Source organism: Meleagris gallopavo, chromosome 2 (genome assembly GCF_905368555.1).
Source record: "Meleagris gallopavo chromosome 2, MGAL_WU_HG_1.1, whole genome shotgun sequence".
NCBI lineage: Eukaryota > Metazoa > Chordata > Aves > Galliformes > Phasianidae > Meleagris > Meleagris gallopavo.
The window spans coordinates 107,986,368-108,013,485 of NC_139405.1; the positions used below are offsets into that span (position 1 = coordinate 107,986,368).

General features: G+C 41.8%; 2 protein-coding genes across 4 annotated transcripts; one reads left to right on the forward strand and one right to left on the reverse strand.

Annotated features, from left to right (window-relative positions):
* Window positions 1–125: 125 nt before the first annotated feature.
* On the reverse strand, window positions 126–7,469 carry CENPQ (centromere protein Q). Of its 2 annotated transcripts, none has more exons than XM_085218366.1 (9): window positions 7,314–7,469; window positions 6,681–6,836; window positions 4,451–4,511; window positions 3,974–4,088; window positions 2,967–3,035; window positions 2,456–2,585; window positions 1,684–1,803; window positions 1,371–1,448; window positions 126–954 (listed from the first exon to the last, which is right to left on the reverse strand). In XM_085218366.1, the coding sequence occupies exons 2-9, from the start codon at window positions 6,831–6,833 to the stop codon at window positions 826–828; spliced, it is 855 nt and encodes a 284-aa protein (XP_085074492.1). In that variant the 5' UTR covers window positions 6,834–6,836; window positions 7,314–7,469; the 3' UTR covers window positions 126–825. The 2 variants fall into 2 exon arrangements, with proteins under 2 accessions (XP_085074492.1, XP_019468969.2); XM_019613424.3 differs by having other exon boundaries at window positions 7,302–7,461.
* On the forward strand, window positions 7,443–26,969 carry MMUT (methylmalonyl-CoA mutase). Of its 2 annotated transcripts, none has more exons than XM_003204648.5 (13): window positions 7,443–7,538; window positions 9,452–9,863; window positions 11,419–11,786; window positions 12,495–12,652; window positions 13,375–13,546; window positions 14,365–14,613; window positions 16,463–16,574; window positions 17,608–17,723; window positions 18,117–18,232; window positions 22,312–22,443; window positions 24,553–24,700; window positions 24,788–24,955; window positions 26,201–26,969. In XM_003204648.5, the coding sequence occupies exons 2-13, from the start codon at window positions 9,485–9,487 to the stop codon at window positions 26,327–26,329; spliced, it is 2,247 nt and encodes a 748-aa protein (XP_003204696.1). In that variant the 5' UTR covers window positions 7,443–7,538; window positions 9,452–9,484; the 3' UTR covers window positions 26,330–26,969. The 2 variants fall into 2 exon arrangements, with proteins under 2 accessions (XP_003204696.1, XP_085074490.1); XM_085218364.1 differs by having other exon boundaries at window positions 7,490–7,642.
* The last annotated feature ends 149 nt before the right edge of the window (window positions 26,970–27,118 follow it).

Sequence of the window (27,118 nt, forward strand, 5' to 3'; positions counted from 1 at the left end):
GTGCGGTAAGTCAATGTAAAGAGCACTATGTTCCAGCTGACAGTTTGGCTAGAGAAAGCACTATTTAATAACTCAACCATTTATGATAGAAACTCTACCCTGAAAAAAACACAGGAGATGAAAGGACATGTAAAAATGGATGTTTGACTTCATTTTCTTTCTATAAAGCTGGAAAATAACTGGCAGTGAATGAAATGAGGCGAGCACAACTTGCAATTTAGAAATTTGCTCTATAGTTTTCTTACCCACTTTCTCCAGTCATGAGCATAAACAACATACAAGTGTATTTTTAGAAGTGCTGAATATGAAAATGTAAATATAAATTCATATTTTTACCAATTCAACAGGAATTTTAATCTCCTGCCAAGGAGACTTCTTTAAGTTACTTTTAAATAAAAAGTTGATAAGGAGACTTGCAACTGAGTTATGAGATAAGCATATTTGTACTTCATTTCAGGTTCAAAGATGGACTTAATCCCAAAATAAGTGTTAGTTTAAGAAGCACTGCTTTCAACAATTTACAGATAAAATACAAAAAGTCCAAATACAACAGGTAACTTTACTGTATGAAATTACTTAAGGATACACAGGTGCCACCTTCCTCCCTCCCTTCTCCTGGGACAACAGATTTCAACATTAGAAGAAGCCATAATAGGTCCAAGAAAATAAAATGCAGATACAAATCTACAGCTTGTATTATATTCAGCAGCACAATAGTAAAGCCATTAAGAACAAAGTGCCATTTCCATGACCAGTGTTCCACTGTACCACAGAGCACACTGGCATAAATCTTGTTTCAGAGAAGACTCCAAATGTTTAAGTTTCTCAAACAAAGTCCACCTTCTCATAGATCTTTTCCATGAAGGTCAACATATTCTTCATATCAGCTGACTGCTGAATGGTGTTCATATCCTCTAAAAGACCCTTCTGATTTTCTACCATCAAAATTTCTTCCTGAAAAGAAAGAATAATAGGCAATAAAAAACTGATTACGTTGAGTCCAAAAGGAATTTCACTCCATCAAACTTTCATGCAGTCTAGCTGTATTTAGATACAGCTAAAAATAATAGAGATTCAAAGGCACAGAATGAGATAGACTTCCTTCCATCCATAGATATGCTTCAGAAATGATTACAAGCTCCCTGGAACCATAGGGTTCCAAACACATGGCAGATACTCCTTTAAGTGGCATTTTTTCAAGGACTTTGTTCTGTTTTTAAAACACGGTTATATGTTCTGAACAAAAAGAAAGAAAAAGAAAAATCTTTCTGCCAGATTGGCCTTTCTAGCACTGGTTAAGTGATAAACAAACTTTCTGTTGCCTTCCATCTCTTAATCAAATTGCCTCTGATAATATACTCCATGCTCACCTGCAAAGTGGGTGCCTGTAAACTGCACTTGGGAAGTTCTGGAAGGTGAAGTTCTTTAGTGTCACCTTCCCGGAACAGCTAGAAGGGAAAAATAAATAAAACAAATAAGTACAAACAAATAGCAGACACACAAGTAGGAAAATAAACTGTCATTACATAAGTTGGTTTTTTTTAATTTTGCAACTGAAGTTGAAAAACTGAAAAGGTACATCCCTAAAGGCCTTCCTTATACAATGTTCTCTGCAAAACAGCTTGGCTCTGCTAGCTCTTAAAACAGTTTCTCCTGTAATGCAGCAAGACCTACTGTCAGTACCTTCCTGGCCTTTCTTTCCTCTTCCTCTAACTGGCTCTTGAGCACCTGGATGTCATGCTGCAGTCTCAGTATAGTTTCTTCTGTGTGTTCTGCTGATTTCTCAGCTTCATTTATTTCTTCCTAAGATGAAATACAAACAAAAACAGAACAACATCAACTTTAGAGATGGTAAGACTTCTGTATTTAAGAAAAATCCCTGCACACGTTGTCCTGAAGAACAGGAAAAAAAAGAAACAAAAAAAACAGAACAGCGATAGAACTTAAAGATTCTTTAATATCTTCACTAGTACTTTGCAAGTCACTGAGGGTTTCCTGTCTCTTCTCCAAAGCATCAGTCAAGAAACCGAAAAAGCCCCACAAACTAAAAGATACTCTATAGCAAAGGTGGGTGACAATGAGAAACAGCAGACTGCATCTTCACAGCAGCACAGGCATTGCCAGCAGCCCCTCTAATAATAAAGAAAAGTGATAGGACAAGGGGGAATGGTTTTAAACTGAGCCAGGGGAGGTTTAGGTTGGATCTGAGGAAGTTTTTCCCCCAGAGGGTGGTGAGGCAGTGGAACAGGTTGCCCAAGGAGGCTGTGGATGCCCCATCCCTGCAGGCATTCAAGGCCAGGCTGGATGTGGCTCTGGGCAGCCTGGGCTGCTGGTTGGCGACCTGCACACAGCAGGGGATGGAACTGGATGAGCGCTGTGGGCCTTTTCAACCCAGGCCGTTCTATGATTAGCAAGAGCTTCAAACTTATTTCCTTCCCCTCTGCACATTTCGTACCTGCAATTGTACCAAAGCTGTTTCATTCATCTCAAGCATTTGTTTCTGTGCCACTTGAAACCTCAGGACATTGTTCAGGTTGCTCAGCTTCCCTGAGGGTACCTTTAAAGCCTTGAAGACTCTCAGCACCCTTCATTTATAAAAAGAAGAAAAAAAAGAGACTTGTTAGGAGGTTTTTTTTGCAAAATAAAAAGAAAACTAACTAATAACTTCCCTAGGGAGAAATAAAATGGTTTAGCACAATTGCTGCCAGTGAAGTAAAAGGATCAAGATGGGAAGAAAAGCTGTCTTAAATTATTTTCCAAAGTGGAATTCTAAAATTCATTAATTGTGGGTTAGCAAATATGATGCTTGTCTACAAGAAGGGCACAAAAGAGGATGTGGAGAACTACAGGCCTGTCAATTTGATCTCAGGACCAGGGAAAGTCATGGAGTAGATCTTCTTGCCTGCCATTTTACTGCATGTACAGTAGTAAACCAGATGACCAGACCCAAAATTATAATTTCTTACCTTTCTTTCAGCAAATTGAGGTGTTTCTGAACATCTTCTTTTCCCTTACTTTGTTGGCACAAAATAGATCTGGAAAGAAAGGCAAAAATTTTATCAGAAAGCCTGAAAACATGAAGAACACTTCAAGACAAGTGAAAACAGTCAGAACTTCTCTAGATGAAAATTCCCAGCTTCAGGCAAAGTATTACATCATACATCTTCTGGCAGAAAAGGACATGAGGAGGGTTTTGGTCAATAGCCACATGAATGTGAGCAGTGAGCCCAGTGGCCAAAAAGACCAATGGTGTCCCAGTTCTCATCAGAAACAGTGTCCAACAGTACTAGGGACTGTCCCTCTGTATTCAGCACAGATGAGACCATATCTCAAGTACCGTGTATAGTTTTGGACCCCTTTCTGCAAGGAAAATACTGAGTTGCCTTGATTGAGCATGTGCAGAGAATAGCAATGAGACAGGTGAAGGAGTGAGGAATATGATGAAGATATATGAAGAGAGGCTGAGGGAAAAAGAGTTGTTCAGTTTGGAAAAGAGAAGGCTGAAGGGAGACCTCATTGCTTTCTTCAACCTTCTGGAAGGAGGTTGGAGCAAAGTGGTTGTTGGTCTCTTTTCTCAGGTAAGAAATGATAAAATATAAGGAAACAGACTCAAGTTGCATCATGGGAGGTTTAGATTGGGTACTAGGAAAAATTTTTTCATGGAGAAGGCAGCTAGACATTGGAACATGCTGCCCAGGGAGGTGGTTGAGCATCCAGCCCTGGATCCCTTAAATAGATGTGGATGGGGTGTTTAGGGATATGGCTTAGTGGTTGACATGGTAGAAATAGGCGATGTTTGGCCTTGACCATAATGGGTCTTTTCAAAACTAAATGATTCTATACCAGGTAAAATGCATCTTGCCAACTACATCATCCAGAAGAGCTCCAAAGCTTTCCTGACCTAGGAAGTATTATGATTCTCAGTCTATTCCTTGTGAAGCAGAAAAGAATCACCAGGATATTCAGCACTTACAGTATTCCTGAGTCCATCACACTTTCCAGAAACTTCCTGCTGCTCTCTGAGAGCGGTTGCCATGATCCTAGCTTAGCACTGGATAACTTCACCTTTTTTGAATGACCTTTTTCTCCTGATAACACAAAGGTAGAAAGGAAGAGAAATGGTTTGCCCGATCTTGGTCAACAGCCTCACGACTCAGCTCACTCACCTCGCAGACAAAGATGTAATGGTTCACATTTTTCCATCTCTCAAAAACGTTACATCAAATCCATCCACGTTATGTGGTGCTTACTTGTTGCAAGTGACAAGTTCTTTAACAAGCACAAAATAGAAACAGGTTCCTTCCTACACTAAGACTGTACTGCAAATATTCAGTTACTGTTCAGAAACAAAACCCTCCAACTTATTTCAATGACATACCGTAAACATCTATGACTTCAACAGGGCAGTTACTTATATGAGACAAAAAATAAGAAAAGAACACAATCTGACCTGGAGAGGAAGAAGAATCCTCATGTTCCTCATCTTTCCTTCTGACTGCCTGAGTGACGTGCTGAAAAGAAATATTTATCACAAACGCTGTGATTTTGAAACATCCTTTTCTGTGCAATCACTTATTTACTACCAGAAACCTGCTGTCAAATGTGAAAGCACATCAGTGCCTGACTAAAAAAAAAAGGCTTTCTGAACCATAACACTTTAATTCATCTCAGGCAGATTAAGGAAAGCAACTCATTCTTCTCAGTTGCTCCTGTTTGAAGGATGGCTCATGAAATACACAATATTTTTGGCTAATTAGGGCTGCGCTAACTCAAGTGATGGCAAATTATTTTCTGCATTTTCATACATTGGCTAAACTCATTCCTGTGAACAGAGAAAGATATGTGGCTGTGCTTTCCATTCTGATACAGGAATTTGAGAACAGGTTTCAAGATTGATGAAAAAGATTTCAATTGAGATGTTCAATTTTTTGGTATTTGCAACTACACTTTAGTTAACACTGATATATTATTTGCAGATTTTCAAATGGGTTGTACGGGATTGCAATCAGACATTCAACTCAAAAATCAGATTATGTCTCTTTGTTAGACTTTTTTTAAGCCCTGTCTTTCCAGGAAGAGGTGTTCCCACACTCATGCCTTATTCATGTCAACACTTTTTGGCAGTACATACATTTGTGAACAACTGTTCTCAAGGATGAAGCACAGGAAAAATAAAATTTCACTGAAAACCTGTGACAAACATCTTGAGAGCTCACTAGGAATGGCAGCCATTGCCATCAAACCTGCCTGATGTGTTAATGTCACAAAAACAGGGCATTCATCCCTTTGGTTTTACGATTTTGTTGCTCTCTCTCGTTCTAGGCTTGAATAAAAATATATATATAAAAAAAAAAAAGAAAATAAAAAAAATTGTTGCTTATACACATCAACTACAGTACATAGAAGGGTTGCTCTGAAAGTAATGCCTCCTGTTTTATTATGTTGGCCCATGATATCAGAGGCAGATGTTGCTGGGATGCCAGTAGAGGTTGAACCTTACTATCAATATCCCATCACATACAGACATTACAGACAATCTGACAGAATGGCATCTGACATGGAAGTGGAAATGAAGCAAAGGTGTGTCGCTGAATTCCTCCATGCAGAAAAAATGGCCACCACAGATATTCATCAACACTTGCTGAACATTTATCTGCAGTACTGTGTCCAGGTCTGGAGTCCACAAAACAAGAAAGACAGAGAGCTGTTGGAGAGGTCCAGAGGAGAGCCACAAAGATGATCAGAGGGCTGGAGAACCTCCACTATGAAGACAGGCTGAGGGAGCTGGGCTTGTTCAGCCTGGAGAAGAGAAGGCTGCGGGGTGACCTCAGTGCAGTATTTCAATACCTAAAGGGAGCCTACAAACAGGAGGGGAATCAACTCTTTGAAAGGGTGATAACAGCAGGACAAGGGGAAATGGTTTGAAATTGACGGAGAGGAGATTTCAGTTGGATGTCAAGGGGACGTTGTTTGCTATGAGAGCAGTGAGGTGTCGGAACAGGCTGCCCAGAGAGGCTGTGGATGCCCCGTCCATCCCTGGAGGTGTTCAAGGCCAGGTTGGATGGGGCCCTGGGCAGCCTGGGCTGCTGTGAAATGTGGAGGTTGGTGGCCCTGCCTGTGGTGGGGGGTTGGAGCTTCATGATCCTTGAGGTCCCTTCCAACCCAAGCCATTCTGTGATTCTGTGATTTATGGAGACCAACCAGTGGATGTGAGCATAGTGGGGGGTTGGTGGTGCATATCAGCTGTGGAGAGAATGAAAGTCACCTCCTCTGGTGCAGAATTTCAGGAGGGTAGCATGAAGGCTCTTGTTCATGACTGGTGAAAATGCATAGCTAATAGTGGTGGTTATGTTCAAAAACAGCATTCTGTAGCTAAGAATTTGCTCTATCAAATGGTGGCACTGTGCTCACTTTATCTATTATACTTTCCATGGAAATAAAAATGAGACATTGCTTTGTGAGCAACCTACGTATTTTATATGTGGCCAAAGACAATTCCTAGTTGTCCAGCCAAAAGGTTGGACCCCATGGCCTTGGTCAATGTCTGTAAGGACATTTTCTCAAGAGGAGTAACTTTAATGAAGGATTCATCATTAATGACACCAGAAAAGCAGGCAAAACTCCCTCTTTCTTTCTTTGGTTATTTTTCTAGCTTGCTTTACCCAAAAATAATGATTTACCTTTCTTTTCTGATGATGTTTATTCCCTTTGCCCTCTGTTCCCTTTTTCTGGCTGGTAGGTCCTTGCAGGTTGTGTGACTTAGTGGGTCTTTTTGCTGTTCCCCCATCAGCAGTCACTCCCCTTTTACCAGAAGATGCTCGGCGGCGTTTCATGATCTGCAAGCCACACGGAACAGGAAAAAACAACACAAAAAACCCACCGACTCAATTTCATACAGCCCAAACCATGCATCAACGAGCACAGGGCTGTAAAAACCAAGAGGCACAGCGTGTTCCAGTGCTCTGTCACCCTCATAGTAAGGAGGTTTTCCCTCACGCCCACATGGAGCTTCCTCTGCTCCAGCCACCACCCGCTGCCCCCCGTTCTGTCTCTGAAAGGAGACCAGCCCAGACCAGCCCTCCCACTCCCAGACAGGAGAGAATGGCCACCTCTGAGCCAGCACGCAGACTACAACTCCCAGCATGCACCGGAGCCCGGGGCAGCAACTGTATACACCCGCCGAGCGCAAAGCATGCTGGGAACTGTAGGTTTTAACTGCAAAACCCCCCTCCCACTTTCCCGAGCCCGTGCCGGATAATACAGCACAAATATCCACCAATCCCTCCAGCGCCTCACCCTACCCGAAGACTCACCACCCCGCCGCCTGCTCAACGTTCCCACCGCCACCGATTCGCGTCAGCCCGCAGAGCCGTTAGCAAACCGTATCCCGCGCGCAACCCAGCGCATGCACATTAGCAGCCACCGCCCTCCGCGTAGAAGGGCGGGCACAGGGTGGGAATGCGCGCATGCGCACTGCCTCTCGACGCGCATGCGCAGTGCTGCGAGAGGCGCGGGTACCGTGAGGGGGCTGACAGCAGGTAGCGGGGCTGCGGGGACCGGGGTGGTTTTGGGGGCTGTCCCGATCCTTCCAGTTCTCTCATTCCCCGCCGAACAGGGCTGGGAGCCTTCAGGGAGGCCTCAAGTCGGCGTCCTCGCTCCTATTGGCCGCTGAGGGGGTGTGTGTAGGGCGGGCTGTGGGACCAAACGGGGCTTTGTGGTGTCTGCTGCCTGGGTAGGTGTGTGTGAGGAAATGGAGTTTCACAGAATCACAAAACGGTTGGGTTGGAAGGGACCTCAAGGATGATGAAGCTCCAACCCCCCACCACAGGCAGGGCCACCAACCTCCACATTTCAGAGCAGCCCAGGCTGCCCAGGGCCCCATCCAACCTGGCCTTGAACACCTCCAGGGATGGACGGGGCATCCACAGCCTCTCTGGGCAGCTGTTCCAGCACCTCACCACTCTCACAGCAAACAACTTCCCCCTCACATCCAACCTAAAGCTCCCTTCCTTTAACTTCAAACCATTTCCCCTTGTCCTGCTGTTATCTACCCTTTCAAAGAGTTGATTCCCCTCCTGTTTGTAGGCTCCCTTTAGGTATTGAAATGCTGCACTGAGGTCACCCCACAGCTTCTCTTCTCCAGGCTGAACAAGCCCAGCTCCCTCAGCCTGTCTTCATAGGGGAGGTGCTCCAGTCCCCTGATCATCTTTGTGGCTCCTCTGGACCCTCTCCAACAGCTCTCTGTCTTTTCTGTACTCGAGACTCCACACTTGGATGCAATATTCCAGATGGGGCCTCATAAGAGCAGAGTAGAGGGGGACAATCACCTCCCTTTCCCTGCTGGCCACCTGGAGAGACACAGGAGGTTCGTGTTGGGTATGAGGAGGTTCGTGTTGAATGGTGAGCTGTTGGAACAGGCTGCACGGAGAGGCTGTGGATGCCCCGTCCACCCCTAGAGGTGTTCAAGGCCAGGTTGGATGGGGCCCTGGGCAGCCTGGACTGGGATTAAATGTGGAGGTTAGTGGCCCTGCATGCAGCAGGAGGTTGGAACTTCATGATCCTTGAGGTCCCTTCCAACTTGGGAGGTTCTGTGATTCAGATCTCATTCTCCCCTGTGGTGGGGCTGCACCTTTAGTACTGTGTTCAGTTTTGGGCCACACATTGCAAGAAAGACATGGAGGCCCTGGAGTGTGTTCAAAGAAGGGCAACAGATCTGTTAGGGATCTGGAGCGTAGGTGTTACCGGGAATGGCTGAGGGAGCTGGGATTGTTCAGTCTGGAGAAGGGGAGATTCAAGGGAGACTTTATTGCTTTCTACAACTTGCTGAAGGGAGGTTGTGCTGAGCTGGGTGTCAGCCTCTGCTCCCAGGTAACAGCTATAGAACAAGAGCTAGTGGCCTCAAGTTACACTAGGGGAGGTTCAGGTTGGATATTAGGAAACATTTATTCTCCAGAAGAGTGGTAATACATTGAAAGAGGCTGCACAGGGAAGTGGTGGAGTTACTGTCCCTTGAGGTGTTCAGGTACCATGTAGATGTGTCAGATAGGGACATGGTTTAATGGGCGTGGTGGTGATGGGTTGGACTCGATAATCATAGAGTCTTTTCCAACCTTCATGATTCTGTGATGCTATGACTTTCACTGGCTGGTTAATGATGGTGTTGTCTAGGGGCCAAAATAAGCTATATGTTTCATGTGTGGCTGTAGATGAGTTGCAGGAATGTCTTCCCTTGCTAGAAGAAAATGTAGGATTTGTCCTTAACTCTTCTTTGCACTGTCTGATTGAATGGGAAGAGAAGAGGATGTCTGTCAAATGAGCAAGTGAATAATACACTTTTGTTTATTCCTGAGTAATTGTTTTGGCTTTAGCAAATTGCTTGAACTGTCATGCACAAATTCTCCCATGTCAGATTTATATGATAACGTAAAATATGTGGTTTTAATCCCTTCAGCTCACACCATACTGGCCACTCATTGGATCAAACATGCTAAGAGCCAAGGATGTTCTTCTGTGCCTGCAGTCCTGCCGTTGCTTCTGCCCAACACAGCTACCAGCCTGCAGGCTCACATGGCGTTCACTGCACCGTCAGCCACTGCACCCTGAATGGGCTGCCCTTGCTGAAAAGCAGCTGAAAGGCAAGAATCCAAAGGATTTAATTTGGCATACCCCAGAGGGGATCGACATCAAGCCCTTGTACTCCAAAAGGGACACAAAAGAGCTTCCTGAGGAGCTGCCAGGGGTGAAACCTTTCACTCGAGGACCCTACCCAACCATGTACACATACAGGCCGTGGACCATCCGCCAATATGCTGGCTTCAGCACTGTGGAGGAGAGCAACAAGTTCTACAAGGACAACATTAAAGGTAAGGTAGTTGTGCTGGGAGAAGACATCACCAAGCTAAACAATGGGAAGCATTCACATGAAGAATTGTATGGCAAATGTGATTATGAAGTCTTGTGAGTTTTAATTTCTGACGGGTTCTTCCCAATGGTACTGAATCATTTCTGAAACTCTCTTTATTTCATTTTACTATTGAGATGGGAAGATGAACACGTTAAATGCTATCTGTTGCTTCTCTGACTTGATGCTGACAAAATTTGGCAGCATCCCAGGGTCCAAAGAGTAGAGAGTTCATGGAACGTTCACTCTTATTTTGTGAGCGTGTAGTAGCTTGTAGAGACAAAAAAAATCTGAGTTTGGTCAGTTAGGTTTCTGAAATCAGTTCATTCTGGCATTTTGGGTTCCCATCTGATATTGTCAGTTTTAAACTCACATAAATACATATGTGTTGTGTCATTCATGTTGTACTAGTAAGGCCAGCTTCATAAAAGATGGGTGTTTTCATTACTTGAGAGCAGCTTCCCCAGTATTTCTGCACAGGGTTTTGTTTTGCAGCAGTATTAGGTATTTTCACTTGTAAAAGTCTCTGAGTCTACTCTCTCTTACAGTTGAAAGTTGTCACTGTGCTTCAGGGCTAACACCTAGTTTTTAGATGAGCAATAGAGGCTGATATCTGACAGCTAAGAGTTCTGCTGATGATAAAGAAGCTGATTGGCAAAGGAATGAAGTGTAGTTTCTTCAGGAGCAGCAGTGCTGATGGATGTCTGGGATTTGTAGAGTTTCAGGTACTGCTTCCACATCTGAGCAACAAAGAGCTCTAACTGTCTGGTTCCCTGCTCTGCATGGACAATTTTCTCTCACTGCATATGTCATTTGAGCCATGGCAATGGGCTGGATTCATATCTTTTCATGTTTCCAGCTAAGCAGTATTTCTGTTTGCAAACCCTGATACTACCTGTGTATACACATTTATAATTTGTGGCTCAGTAATGCATTAAGCATAGTGAGCTGATTATGTGGCTGAAATGGAAAGACTAAATATTTTTTGGTTAACTAAACTTTTCAAGTTGAAAATTACCATGTATTAGATGACTTCAGAGAAATCTGAGCAGGAAGCAGCAAAAAAGGGGTTTACTGCACAAACCTGAGTGGTGGAAAATAAACTGAATAAAATTAGATCAATCACAGAATGATAGAATGGCTGGGGTTGAAAGGGACCTCAAGGATGACGAAGCTCCAACCCCCCTGTGCCATGCAGGGCCACCAACCTCCACATTTCACAGCAGCCCAGGCTGCCCAGGGCCCCATCCAACCTGGCCTTGAACACCTCCAGGGATGGACGGGGATCCACAGCCTCTCTGGGCAGCTGTTCCAGCACCTCACCACTCTCACAGCAAACAACTTCCCCCTCACATCCAACCTAAATTTCCCCTCCTTCTACTTAGAACCATTTCCCCTTGTCCTGCTGTTACCTACCCTTTCAAAGAATTGAGATCCAGTTCTAATGCAGCTGTTTAACACTTCTGAATCTTTTTTTTTCTTTTCTTTTTTTTTTTTCCTTTCTTTTCTGCACTTAGCTGGCCAACAGGGATTGTCTGTTGCTTTCGATTTAGCCACCCATCGTGGCTATGATTCAGATAATCCACGAGTTCGAGGGGATGTTGGAATGGCTGGAGTTGCCATCGATACGGTAGAAGACACCAAAATCCTTTTTGATGGAATTCCTTTAGAGAAAATGTCAGTTTCTATGACAATGAATGGAGCAGTCATCCCTGTGCTGGCAACATTCATTGTAACTGGGGAAGAACAGGGAGTGCCTCAGGCCAAGCTGACAGGGACAATCCAGAACGACATACTGAAGGAGTTCATGGTCCGAAACACTTACATTTTCCCTCCAGAACCATCAATGCGGATTATTGCTGACATCTTCCAGTACACCTCAAAGGTATTCAGTGTTTAAGTGTATTTACTTCATTTTTATACCTGGTTAACTATTTATAAGGGGACTTTGCAGAACAAAGCAGAGAACAGAAAGACCTGTCATAGTGAACAAAGATGCAGTTGTGGAAGAAGATGGGAAGAGAAATCAAGACAAGTTAAGGTCTCAAATCGTTTGCAAACATTTATAAATTTTAGGATTAAGCCTAATCAAATTCAGACAAGCCTGAAAAGATAGCAGGAAGCTTGGATACAAGGAGTAGAGAGGCTTTTTGTTGTGCAGAGGGAGAAGCCACGTAGTTAATAAGCGTTATTCAGCTTATTAATTTATCCAGCTTATTAGCAGGAGCAAGGAGGTAGAAAATCTAAAGGCCTTGTGTAGTGAAATAAAGCATAGAAAGCAGATAAAGAAAAGGGTGAAACTCTGGATTTATGCTTGGAAGTTCAGTTCTTCCAGTTGTTTGCTGAGTTGTGTTTTCATAGGAGAGTTGGGACACTTTGAGGAAGAGAGTGATGATGAGAAATAATAAATTAAGCACAACAAATAGTGAGAAGTAGTAAAAGCATGGGAACGTATGCGAAATAAACAGCTGAAAAGAACAGCTAGCATGTTGTGTTTGCAATCTACAAATAGTGGGTTATTTGTGAGTGCTGTTAGCACAACACTCAGGTTTTCTCCTCCCTTCTGCTGTAATGCACTTTTTTATTTTTGCAGTATATGCCAAAATTTAATTCCATCTCAATCAGTGGATACCATATGCAAGAGGCAGGAGCTGATGCCATTCTGGAATTAGCTTATACTATAGCAGATGGCTTGGAATACTGCAGAACTGGACTGAAAGCTGGCCTTACCATTGATGAATTTGCACCAAGGTGAGCTAAATACAAAACTCATTTTGGGTAAAGTCCCTAGAGTTTAATTTTAATCTTTTTCAGGATTTCTACATGTACAAGTAATATTTGCAAGGCTCTTACTGCAAATATATTTCCCTACCTTTGAAACTTTGTAACAAAAAAAAACAAACCAAAAAGAATACTTAGCTGGTCCAGCAGCCACTTAGACTACATCTGTTTTAACAGACTGAATAAAACTAATTTACAAGCCCAAGCATTGCCCAGGCTTGTTGTAATAGTTGATTTCTGAATCAGCAAGAGGGTCTCTCAGCAGTTGTTGAAAGAGGTTCTAATGGAGTTGTAGCTTTAGGACTGCAGAATGACTTCTGCTCATAAGTAGTTTGTGAGCAATAGCCACGCAGTACATCGTGTCCAGCATCTTTTCCCAACATTGCAGTGTCAGTGTCTGCATTACTGATGTGCTGGAGCTCTTCTTCCCTCAGGGCTCCCCCACATCAGACCCAGAGCACATCTTAGCAGTTCCAGAAGCCATAACCACTGGCAGTTTGCCTGCAGTTGCCTTGTTTCAAAGTTAAGACTGCTTATTGGCATAGATGTGTGTCTTCTGTAGCAAATGGCAGCAGCGTCCAGAAATATTCCTATCACCTCATGTAAATCTGTAAAACTAAATTAATAGGAGGTCTTTACTGAAATGGAGTTTTTAGATTGGTTTAACGTTTTATCCTATCCTCTTATTACAGACTCTCCTTCTTCTGGGGAATTGGCATGAACTTCTATATGGAAATAGCTAAGCTTCGAGCAGGGAGGAAGCTATGGGCTCACTTGATAGAGAAAATGTTCAAGCCCAAGGATCCCAAATCTCTGCTGCTGAGAGCTCACTGTCAGACTTCAGGCTGGTCACTCACTGAGCAGGTTAGGAATTGTACTCTATTTCCTAATTAAAATATGTTCTCATGGTGTATCTCTTAAAGAGGGCTGTTACAGGCACCTGCACTGAGTGATTCTTCACTGTCTTAGGACACAGGGTACCCAGTTACCCCTCTCTGAGGATCATGATAATAATTCTTTTACTCTGAAGGTTTCTGCATACAATGCAGCTATTGAAATGTCTGAAGAAAGCAGAGAAAAATCTTAACCTAAATGCTAAATTTGCATTTTGTAGGATTGACTTTCTTTTTGTATGTAATACTCCAGATTATCTGTTGCATCCATTGATGTATCCATGAATTTGCTACAAGCAAATTTCAACAGTGCCTCCTACCTTTGTGTAATACTATTATTAGTGAAATTACTGAGCACATGTGGCACCAAAATGGATCTTGACTCTTGAACTGTTCTCCAAATGTGTTCTAAGACTTTGGGATTCTGGGGTGGAGGGATCCCACCTCTTCCACCATCTCTACTTTGAATTAATTACTTGTAACACAACTCAATATTTTGTAATTACAATTGTAACAAAACTCAAATTGAGCTTTGCTTTATTATTGTGACCAATTTAATTGTACATCAATAATTCTGGCTTGCTTTATTGATTAATCTCTTTGCCTGAAATACTGTTGAGCGATATATCAATTTCATTGGATGTCTCCCATTTTTTCAGCTTTTGATATGATTACAGTTCTTCTACTGGGAATCTTGCATTCATTTATGTGCAGCAATGTATGTGAAATCAATATACCTCAGCCCTGTGGCAGAAGCTTTGACCTTTAGAGCTTTCCTTTTCTTTCCAGGATCCCTTTAACAATGTTATTCGCACTACAATTGAAGCAATGGCTGCAGTGTTTGGAGGCACCCAGTCTTTGCATACAAATTCATTTGATGAAGCTTTGGGTTTGCCTACAGTGAAGAGTGCTCGCATTGCTCGCAATACACAGATCATAATACAGGAGGAGTCAGGGATTCCAAAAGTGGCAGACCCCTGGGGGGGATCTTATCTGATGGAGTGCCTCACCAATGATGTCTATGAGGCTGCTTTGAAGGTTGGTTTGCATTCTCCTTTATGGTTTGTAGGAAAATTGCAGCTATAGAATTTTTGAGAGATGACTATTTCATACCTAATTTCTTAGGAAGGAATTATTTAACCCTTAAGCATCAATGTTTTTTTTTTCTAGATGAACTTTACAAAAGTAAAGTGTTTAGAGAGATGCATTCAGCATTTCAGCAGACTACCTTCAGAAAGGAAATATTTCATTGTAGGACAGATAATGAAAATATTTTGCCCTCTAAAGACTCCTAATTTTAGAGAATCTGTGTTTTCTGTGTAAGGTTAAAGAAAAAAAAAAATGAGGAGTCTGAAGAAGAAATGATCAAACCATCCTACTTAGGTACATGCAGAACAGGATCTCCAGGGCAGTGGTCATGGAACCAAGCCTGCTGGAGTTCCAGAAGTGTTTGGACAACACTCTCAGACGTGGGCTGATTTTTTTGGATGCTCCTATGTGGAGCCAGGAGTTGGACTTGATCTTTTTAGAACTCACAATATTCTTTGATTCATGTCTACTCGTGCATGTGTTACTCTGCTTCATATTTAGAAACTAGAGGTTACTGGAAGGCAAGTTTTATAGCCAGGTAAGGAGGCAGAAAATTGTTTGGCCGATGCAGAATTTTTTTTGTTGTTGTTCTATTGATTCAGATTATTTTTTTTTTATTTCAAATAATATATTTCATTTGCCAATTATTAGTTGCACGTCAGAGGTGCAGCCCAAGAGTAGCCTGACTGGTGGCAGTCCTGAATAAAACCATCCACCTATATGTGGAGCTGTTGGATTGGATCCAGAGAAGGGCCACAGAGATGCTTAGAGGGCTGGAGCACCTCTCCTATGAAGAAAAGTTGGCAAAGCTTGGTGTGTTCAGCCTGGTGAAGACTGGGAGAAACCTCATTGCAGCCTTCCAGTACTTGTAGGGAGCTTATAAGCAGGAGGGTGACCAGCTTATTACATGGGCAGATAGTGACAGGACAAGGTGGAATGGGTTTAAACTAAAAGAGGGGAGATTTAGATGAGATGTTAGGAGGTAATTTTTTACTCAGAAGGCAATGAGGCAGTAGCAGAGGTTGCCCAGGAAAGTGTGGGTGCCCCATCCCTGGCAGCATTCAAGGCCAGGTTGGGTGGGACTCTGGGCAGCCTGATCTGGTGGGTGTCTACAGCAGAGGGGTTTGGACTAGATGGGCTTTAAGGTTCCTCCCAACCCAAGCCATTCTGTGTTTAGCCTACAGGTAAATTCTGCCTTTAAGCAAAAGTGCAAAATCCCAACATCAATTAATGAACTAATACAGGATCAAACACTATGCTGGCACTATGCAGATTGCTCTGTGCAGTAGGATGCACTGACAGGTGTCTTTTAGGACTGTGTTAACCAAGATGCTTCCATACAGTGCCAAGCATGGTCTGATGACCACTCTCTGTAGGTAGTTTGAACACAGTGTTTTGGAGTTGAATGGGCTTTTGTGTGAGAGTTGGACCATGACATAGAACTTGTCTTCAGGATCTGACAAATAGCCCTGGCTTTTTTTAGTTCATTAAACTGACAGGCAAAAATCAGTGCAGAATCAACGTCTCAAATTTTAGTCCTTCACGAAGGGGAGACAACAACTATTTGTGGTTGAACATGCCTTGCACTGTTACTGAATTCATGGAGTTTTGGCCATAAAAATGATCTCCTTTGAGATCTCTTGTAACACATACCAAAATCCATGGTCAGAGACACAGAGAGGTAGGAGAACAGGACTGTATATTTGGATGTAGTTAGAATTTGGATGGTTGTGCAACTGCAAAGCTTGTTTTGTGAACCTTACTAATCCTCTTTTTCTCAATCTTCTGCATTTCGCAGCTCATTGAGGAGATTGAAGAAATGGGTGGAATGGCCAAAGCTGTTGCTGAGGGAATTCCCAAACTTCGTATTGAAGAGTGTGCAGCCCGAAGGCAAGCCAGGATTGACTCTGGTAGGGAGCAAGAAGGCAAAAGAAGGGAACTTTTTTTTTTTTTCTCCTGCTTTCTTTTTGAGGTAGCACATTTAAACTGCTGCTCCTGAGTGTAAAACTGTGACAGCCAGCAGATGGCAGTGTTGAATGCATCTGCCCAAGTGGCTCAGTTTCCTTGGGAGGTGTTGATTTGTCCTGAAGACCAGAAAAATGCAGTCATTTCATATTAGGAGATGATGCAGTTCTTTATTTATGTATGGATACATAATCACAGACAGTGTGTGTTTGTGGAGGTGTGTATGTGCAAATATGTACATTTATACACATGTATATGTGTAATAAATGTGTGTGAGTGTGTATATATATGTTTATTACCTCTATTCAGTTTTTCTGGTCTGCAGGGATAACTTGAACAGGAAAGAAGTTCATGAACCTTTTTTGAGTGTGAATTTGAAGCAGGCTCTTGACCAGTCAAGAACAATCAATACAATTCTGTTTCCTCTCCCAAGATGGATTACTTCATCCTGCTTTGAAAAGAGGAGTAACGTTATGAAGCACTGCAGATAAAATGCTTGCTAAATCCATGCCAGCTGAAAACTGAAATGCAGGTTTTGAACATGATAATTCTAATACACACAAAGCAGGCTTAAGTGGGAACTTCGCTTATTTGTCTGCTAAAATCAAAAAAGTAAATGCAAAGCAGTGTAGAGGACAAGCCCTTTTGTTGAGTTCTTTAAGAATCAGTTATGTAAACTCAAAAAGAAAATAGCAAACGTGTCTTAGTGACTCACTACTAAATGAGTCTGAAAGATAAATATTCTATTTCAAATTGTTTTCTGCCCAGTGTTAACTGTGTTGAATGTTCATGCATATAATCATCTCATAAGTATAGAAATAGACTTAAATCCTTCCTATATTTCTTAAAGTATTTGAAATGTTATAAAGCAAAGCACTGTATTCTATTACTTAAAATGTTCTTGTCATATAAACATTGTGTCTTTTCACACTAGTTTGCACACATATCCTAAATTTTTTGTGTTTCCACTGGAAATAGGTTCTGAAGTAATTGTTGGAGTAAACAAATATCAGCTAGAAAAAGAGGAGACAGTTGAAGTTCTGGCTATTGATAATTCTTCAGTCCGTAACAAGCAGATTGAGAAGATTAATAAGGTGGGAAATACCTTCTTAAAAATGAAGGCTGTTACAATTGCAGATAGAACTTAAGTAAACATTACAGAAAATGTGGCTTCCCAAAAGCATGACCCTTAAATCTCTTAGGATCCACTCTAGTTGTTAGTGGAGAAGTTGGATTTCTGTTCATTTGTTTCAGTAGAGTGATGGAAACCCCCTAGGAAACAAAGTAGTAACAAAGCCATTTTTGTTTGAATGTTGTTCATTTGGTATTAATCATTGCCTTTCAGATAGTCTCATGAGGATATGAATTTCAAAACTGAGAACTTTACATTTTCTGAAACAGAGACAGAAAATAGCTGTGCCATGTTTTGCACTCAAAGCACGTCACGTTTCTTACTCAGGCTGAATATTTTTTCTTTTGCACTTCAGGTGAAGGCTAGCAGAGACCCCGCAGCAGCTCAGCGATGCCTTGATGCTCTAACACAGTGTGCAGCCACAGGTGAAGGCAATATCCTGGCTCTTGCAGTGGAAGCAGCACGTTCAAGGTATTAGGGATAAGGGTGAAAATCCAGCTGCTATTTAAAAACTGGTTGTTCATTTTCAGGGGGAAGTTGTTTGCTGTGAGAGTGGGGAGGTGCTGGAACAGCTGCCCAGAGAGGCTGTGGATGCCCCGTCCATCCCTGGAGGTGTTCAAGGCCAGGTTGGATGGGGCCCTGGGCAGCCTGGGCTGCTGTGAGATGTGGAGGTTGGTGGCCCTGCCTGTGGTGGGGGGTTGGAGCTTCATGATCCTTGAGGTCCCTTCCAACCCAGGCCATTCTATCATTCTGTGATTCATCTTTCAACTATTTTTGGGTATGGTGTCAGTGAGGTTGGTCTCAAGGTCTTTTGGATTTTATTTTTGAGATGGAAGTAAACAAGGACTTGTGCATATGATATTGTAAGACTGTTGCATTTTACAGTCTCTTAAAGCTATGGTTGAATTTCTACTGAGGAACAATGGGAATACAAAGTATATCATCTGAAATAATGTTGTACACAGGAGTTGTGTTGTTTCAGGCTCAGAATCTTAGCAGTTTTGAGCTATAACTACCTTTTTCTGCCACCCTGCCATTTCATGGGTCAGGGAGCTTGAAAAGTGTCTGAGATGTGAAAAGGGATGTGCACAATCCTAGCACTGTTGCTTCATCTTTTCCTGCACCAGAGCTTGGTGTGAAAATGTTTTTATCATTGAAGGAGAATGTTTCCTTAGGCAGACAACAGTGTAAAAGGTCCTCTTGAAGCAGTGAGGCTTCTTTTAGAGCCCAGTGGAAGATGGGTGTTTTGGTTTGTTTTCTTTTCACTTAAGGTGCTTTTAAGACTATTTCCTGCTTCAAAGTAAACATCAGTCTGTAGAATACAACATACCTGTCTGTTCCTTAACTAACTAAATGCCTCAGAAATGAACAAGCCAAAATCACTCATATTTGGAATGCCCTCTTGCTTGTTCTCAAATTTCTTCATTCTCTTTTTTTGAACACTAACAGCCACTCTTTGAATATATTTCTGTACAAGCTTTCCCATGCACAGCTTGTCGTGGCACTGATGCAGCATGATGCTGCTCTGATCCAGCAGCATGTCTGCCTATACCTGACTTTGAATTGTGGAGGTCACTGGAGGATAATGTTGGATTTACCAGGAATTCATGTCTTCTGTACCAAAATTGACAAATTACCCACTAGTTTCTTTCCTTAGTGACCTTGTTTTTATTATCTGTAAAAGCATTAATACTTTATAAGCTGCAAATGTGAAACAAAATTTCTCTCTGCCTTGAAGCCATGTAGACTAAGTATGGGATGTGACCACAGAATGACTTTATTATGGCATCTGATCGTGGAGTTTTGAGCAACCTGGACTAGAGAGAGGTGTCTCTGCCTATAGCAGAGTGGTTGGAACTTGGTGATCTTAAAGCTCCCTTCCAACCTAAACCATTCTGTGGTTCTATAAAGAAAAGAGCATAATGTGTTTTGTGAACAAGGAGTTCTTCTATACAGGGCAACATGCAAAGAGATTTTCAAGAGAGCACACTCAGGGCAGTCTGTTTCTTTATCTCTTGAAACTTTCATTTCTTTTTGTGCATGGAAGGAACAGAAGAGCAGAGCACAAGTGTGCTTGCACGCACTGCTCTTCGGTTTAAAGCTGAATAAGCTATACTTATATTTACACGTTGCTTTTGCAAAACAAGAGAAGGAAAAAGATTTGTTATTTTCTAGAGAAAGTAGTATGTTCTGCAACAGTAAGCATTTAGGGAGTTTTCACAGGAGGAAGTTGCCAGTGTGTATGGAGGATCTGTATCTATGTTAAGCTGCAGTCTGTGATGTCTGGCACTCTGAGAGGGAGTCACTATTTCCAGATCCTATTTATCAGTCTGCTGCAGACTTGCTGTTCAGCCTTGAGGAAGTCTCTTAACTTAATGCTTATCCAGTCTGTTTTTTCTATTTTTTTTTAATTAATAGCAGACAACAGTAACATTAATAAGATTATGTAGATATTCTGAAAAACACAAACCAGTGTAAGACAGGTAGTACTTGCTAAGCTTTCTGAGATCCCACAGGTGCTGTGAAATGAAGATTTACACAGAGATGTCGGCGGGTTCTGATGCAGTCATGGACAGGTTGCTTTGTGACTAATGCTCTCTATTGCATTACTAATAAAATAAATTCAAAGAGAGTGCCAGTCTAAGTCCAGTTCATCCATAAACTTATAGCTAATATAAATCATCTATTACTTGGCATTGGCTGCTTTTTTTGTGTATAATCTTCTGGAGTCCAGACTTGACTCCTTCTTATGCTGAAGAAGAAAATGGGTAAGAGCTGAGAACTTTCAAAATATAACTCCAGAAGGTAAAGGGGGAGGGGAAATGACAAAAAGATGAAGCCTTTGTCTGTAGCATGAGTAAAAAACTGCATGTCCAGCTTGCTGCTATCTTCGAGACAAAGTGGGGAACCTGAAGAGAGATACCTCAGCATAAGAGACCACCTTCAGGCATATGCATTAGAGATCTTGCTTACATGCTCAAGATACAATTTTTGCTATTTCTGCCTTAATGTAGCTTTGGATTATAACTACTGTTATGTTTGCTGAGTATGCTGCACATGAGCCAGTGACAGAGCAGCAATAGACACAGGAAGTAAAATACCTCTCTGAGATGTACAGAGGATCCAGTTAATACAGCAAAAATCCATCTGTTCTATTGGCTGTGTGGCAGACTGTGTAAGGTAGGCATCACACAGAACCTATTTGAAATGCAAACAGCAAAAGGAAACCTGACTGCAATTCATTTGGTCGTCCTCTTGTAAAAGTATGTGGACAAGAACTTGCACCAAATGTCCTTTGATTTGTATTAAAACCTTTAGAGTACCTCATTTCACCTAAGAGTAGCTTATAGGTGAATGTAATACGAACGTATATGAATTCGAGAGGTTTGAAAAATGCTTAGCAGTAATCAAACAGATGAGGTCTCTCTATCTGCAAGCACACTTTCAAAGGGTTCTATAAGAGTACTGTTTTTCTTCCTTTCACTCTGACAAAGTGTACAGCGAGTTGTAATCATTCCTTTGTACAAATATTTTAGTATTTTCCTATTGAAAGATGACATATTTTTACTGACTGATTATTACTGATGATATGTTCCATCAGGAGCTCGGTGGCATGCTGGCATATGGTGCCAGCTCCCACTTCATTTCATACCACAAGTAAGAAGTTTGTTGTGATGCAGCTGCTAACTGAACTGCTCTTCCTCCACAGACGAGCTGTTTTTTCCCTTCTGAGTAGACTTCTTTCCTCAGTATTTGGTTATAGGCTCAATTGTTATGAGAACACAGCGTTGTCCTTCTGGGACAGTTCTGCATGTGAGATTTTACACAGAAGAGTGGAATCCATTAAGCTCAAGATTTTAAATGCTTCGTAACAGAAGCTGTTGTTTCATTTGTTTGTATGAGAAGGCAGCACAGCCTGGTTTGCTTCTGGCAATTGTGCTATAGCAGTAAAATGTGTATTATTTCTAGCACGCACGGTGTCTCAAATAGCAAACAAAGCTTGTCACTTGCATGGAAATGGATTTTCCCAGCTTCTTCTGCTTCTCAGTCAATAAAATTGCTATGCTAGAAGCAGATAAGAAGTACTAAAATATAAACAGCAAGGTCAAGAGAAACAAATTCCAGTAAACGAGTTAGGTTGCAGTCTGCTTTTGTGTGTGTTCTTTTTCTTTTTTATTTTCTTAATATATATTTTGACTCTTAGTATATGAGTCCAAATGCAGAATCCTGCAAGCTGAGCATTAAAAAATTCCCAGTTGAGAAAACCTGATTTAATTTCCTGCAGTATTTTGCCATGTAACAGTCCCAGATGCCTTGTCATATGTAAAGTCACTTCTCACATCAGCAGAACAGTATTTTCTTAAAAATATTCTTGCATGTTCCAGCGAGATGCAAGTCAGACATCCAGAGTTGCAGGGCCACAAGGGAAGCGAGTGTAATTGATTTTGCTCCTGCAGCAAGGCAAATAGTTGGGCTGCCGCCAGTTAATTCTGTATTCTGTGTCCATGTAAGCCTCCTGATAGCATTAATACTTTGTTTCTGTATCTTAGGTGCACCGTTGGAGAAATAACAGATGCAATGAAGAAAGTGTTTGGGGAGCATAAAGCCAGTGACCGAATGGTGAGCGGAGCTTATCGACAGGAGTTTGGGGAGAGCGATGAAATCCTTCATGCTATCAACAGGTGAGGAGGGCTTTGCAGGAAGCCAAACACAGGCTGACATTAGGTTTACGTGCTACTGTGCCTTAAAAAAGCACACCCCATAACAAACCACCTGCATGGGCACTCCCATACCTGTAAGCCAGTAAGCAGGATAAGAAAAAATAACTGAGATAGGACAAAAATCAACAGTAAATTGAACTAGCACTGAGATGGTTTTCTGGTTTGAGGATTTTGTTGAAGCAGATGTGGTAGTCTTAGGGTTAAATCCCCATACACTGGTTTGCTTTGCCTGAAGACTGTGTGATAGTAATCTCTACAAATATTTCCAATTATTCCTATTTGTAAAACCTGGTTTTGAGCTGCCCAAAAATTGTCCCTGCGACTTCTTTCTTTACTGTTCCTAAAATTATAAGGCTAAAATCTGCCTGGATATCAACCTGAAATTTCCTGTCTATGGTTGTTACTTTGTCATGTCACTAGGGAGAAAACATCAGAAGATGGCAATATGTGTGAAAGCAGTGAGTATTTGTGCCTTTTGGCAGCTTCTGCCTTTGCTGCTGTTCTCCTGACTGAAGAGACTGAATTGTTACAGTGGGCAGGGATGTAATATGGGCTGATGCATCCCTGCTCTCTTGGGTCTTATACCCTAAAGAGTTATGGGATCTCTTGAAAGGGAATTTATGGATGGCTTCACAGTGGTGATGTTTAGCCTGGTTGAAAGGTCATTGTGCTGGCAGATTACACAGTCTTCTCTTATTTCAAATGTTTCTTTTGAATTTAAGTATTTATAATTAAGCCTTTACATGAAGCTGAACCTATTCCTTGAGAATCAAGGAGCAGTTTCTTTTTTGTATCTGCCATTATGTCACAGTTTGTGTGAACCAGCTAGTGTACGTGGTATTGAAAGTAACTTTGCTGCAAATCACTTTTGCACAGGCCTTCAAAAGTGAAATTTCACACCTGCCCCTCTCTTAACTCAAGCCTTGGGTTGTACTGCCTTAGGTAGTCTTGGAGCACCAAAAAACTGTTTCTGTTGGGATTGAGCTTGTGGGTAATAAGAAAATAAGAATATGGAATAGAAAACAATACAGAGAAGAATTGTAAGACTTTACAAATTAATGCAGATACTACTTGGTTGATATTCTTAGCAGTCCTTAGGAACAGAGAAGGCAGGCCCAACTCCTCTAGATCCTCAAGTAGAAGATTGGTTAATCTTCTTCTCTCAGCTTCTGTGATATAATTCACTTCTCAACTGTGCAAGTGTTTTATTTATTGCTCTTACATGATGCATTTTCTTCTCCTAGCACAATCTAGTGATGCTGTTTAATTCTGTGCTGATAAATGCTTTGTCTTGAGTCATTCTTTTCCCCAAACTAAACCAGTGGATTCCTACAGTGACTAACACAGTCAAGTCAGCATTTGGTTTCAAGATGCACCAAGTCCATACAGCTCCATCATTTAAAAGAGCACTGAGAACAGGATAAGCAATATTAAAAAGTCTTTTTAGCAATGTTTCTGAGAAACAGTTGTCTTTGCTTCCTGCTGCAGGATAGATACTGGCAGTATATGGATAATGAGAGGTAAGGTGACAGGTTAACCTCGGAGGTTGTGGTTACACAGTCACTTGTAATTCAACAGACATCTGAACTGTCACTAAACAGAAGGGAGGCACTGGACTGAGCGCACAGAATGGAAGATGTAGTAATCCTTTTCTGTGCTCCTGCACAGTGATGTGCTACTGCACAGCATTTCTTGTGCCATGCTTCAACTTTTTGAACTCAATGTTCATAATTATTCTTAAAATCTAAGAATTGTGTTTAAGTTGGTGGTTATTCAGCTCATTCAATCCTCATAGAAAGCAGTATTTTTGCCAATGCAAAGCAGAAAAGTAGTGGTTTTCTTCAAAAAAGAATATTTTATTGTTCTGAATAGTAAATACAAGAAATGGATTAGTAATCATAAAACAATAACTGTGCCAGCTACATAAGCAAATGGTGACTTGGAAGATCTTTTTATTTGATGTACAGAAATTATGCTGCAGCTGCAGCTAGTGCTTTTATTTTAAATTTGTGGAAATGCTTCTGGTGAATCTCAGTGACTAAGAGTGATATCATTCATGTTTTCAATCAGAGTTACCAAGTTCATGGATCGCGAGGGGCGCAGGCCCCGTATACTGGTTGCAAAGATGGGCCAAGATGGCCACGACAGAGGAGCTAAAGTTATTGCTACAGGATTTGCAGACATTGGCTTTGACGTGGACATAGGTCCCCTCTTCCAGGTATGAGTGACTCAGCAGTGTTCAATCCCATGTCTTTCAGCAGCCAGGCTGGGGCTGTTAGTTGTGTGTGATCCTCTTTCCATACAGACTCCTCGCGAAGTGGCCCAGCAGGCTGTTGATGCAGATGTACACTGTGTTGGTGTGAGCACGCTAGCAGCAGGTCATAAAACTCTTGTGCCTGAACTCATCAAAGAACTCGATGCCCTTGGCCGCCCAGACATTCTTGTCATATGTGGAGGTGTCATCCCACCCCAGGTATGCATCAGTATCATCTCCACCTTTGCTAGTTTTAGCTATTTCTTAGATAATCTGAATGTCAGAGGTGACATAAAGCACTGAAGGCTGCCGGGTGCCATCACCAGGTTCAGCACAGATCTGCAGGAAGGTCACAGGGTGCTGTCACGTCTTGTTGATAGAACTTTCTGTACATCATGTCCTGGTTTAACTTACGTTGTTTGTTGGATGGAATATTAAGTTCTGCTGTGAGGAGACTAGCCTCGGGGAAGTGGTTTTCATGTTCTGTTAGTTTCAATTACCAGTACCTTGCATAATCCTGGTAAAGGCTAGCTCCCATCTGAAGGGAACTTATTACTTTCAGTAATGGTTCTGAAGAGGCACAGAGACTAAGAGATATGGCTCATCAGTGCAGCTGTAGGGTGCACATCTCATTCTTTAGTTAGCTGCTCCTCATGTTCTCTGTCATCAGACTTAGTCCCTCTCATTAACTATTTCTCCTAAGCTTGCTGGATTCCCTCACAGTCAGATCTGTGTCTTTTTCCTAAAATTTTCTTTAGCTCATCCAGAATTTGCCTGGCTGTAACAGGCTAGGTTAGTCTTCTGTTTAGAGAGAGACAGATTCTAGAGAGAATCTAGATTCAGATCGATTTTGCATACAAATTTATTTTAATTCCCTTTTCCCTGACATTTTCCTTCTCTAACCAGTCAGGTACGTAGTTCAGGAAGGACAGACTTTTAAAATGAACAACTTTCCTAAGATTTGTCTAAGAGACAGACTGTGTTCTGTCCAGTAGGATATACTACTAGCCTGTAGCTGAAAGACATGTAGACTATTCCCACGTAGAAGTAAGAGAGACCAGACAACTGCTTCTCTGGTCACTTCAGAATTTCAGGCTGACTGTAGCATCAGAGTTACTTAGATTGCAGGGACCATTAGCAGCCAGTCACCTATTCCAAGCCCTTGTTCAAAGCAGCATTTTCAAAATTGGAAGGTAGATCAAATTTAGGTTAGGTTATTCAGGGTCGCATTCATTTGACTTATGTTATATTAGTCTGATGATAAACAAATAAGACCTTTCTTGTAGATGCTTTTTGGTATTTCTTTATTTCTCCAGTTACTGTTTTTTTTTTTTTGCCACTTCCCTTGATGCTCTGTTGCCTCTCAGGGAGTTGATGCAGATTTTCTGAGGGCCAGCACGTAGAGTTAGTGGTCAATTTTCTGTTGCACTGTTAATTAAAGATCTCACATTTCTTTCTGGACAGGATTATGATTTCCTACATAAAGCTGGCGTTACCAATGTGTTTGGCCCAGGGACTCGTATTCCTAAAGCAGCTGTGCAAGTATTGGATGATATTGAGAAATGCCTGGAGAGGAGGCAGCAGTCCATGTAATGCTGAAATCCAACACTACTCAACCAGCCTTATATCAATCACTTTTGGAATGTAATCATCAGCGAAGGACGGCCAGCCACATTTCTTTGGTTCCAGTGCCCCACGACCTGGTGCTTTGTGCTTTCTAAGAAAGTTGTAAATTCTCTGCTTGTTCTGTTTGAGGATTATTTATGTGTTTACCCAGAAGAAAATTTTCTCTCTGTAACTATTAATGCAAGGAATCAAGGGAATTCAGTAGGTGGGTTTGCTGTTGTTTTTGTGTTTTTTTTTTTCCTTTTTTAGATATACTGATAAATAAAATATCAGTGCAAGCTCTGGTTGACCTCTTTTGCATACAGATAACCATTTGAATTTTGGAATTGTGTATTTGGCAGGCATTGGAGTCTTCAGGCAAAATCACTAAAGTTCAGCAGAGATGTGATTGACTTAAGCAGCACTTTGATGTTAATGTTAATCAGACTCAGTTCACTTTAGAAAGAAGAAAGTAGATAAAACATAGTTTTTCTAAGCTCATGGTTTGTTTAATAAGATAGTAATGTTGTGTCTGGCAGTAACCAATATAGGAGCAGCTGTGCACCTTTTGCCTACATCATTGCTCCTATACTTCACTTTTTCTCAAATAAATCATAGAATCAAAGAATTGCCTGGGTTGAAAAGGATCACAATGATTGTCTCATTCCAACCCCCTGCTGTGTGCAGGTCGCCAACCAGCAGCCCAGGCTGCCCAGAGCCACATCCAGCCTGGCCTTGAATGCCTGCAGGGATGGGGCATCCACAGCCTCCTTGGGC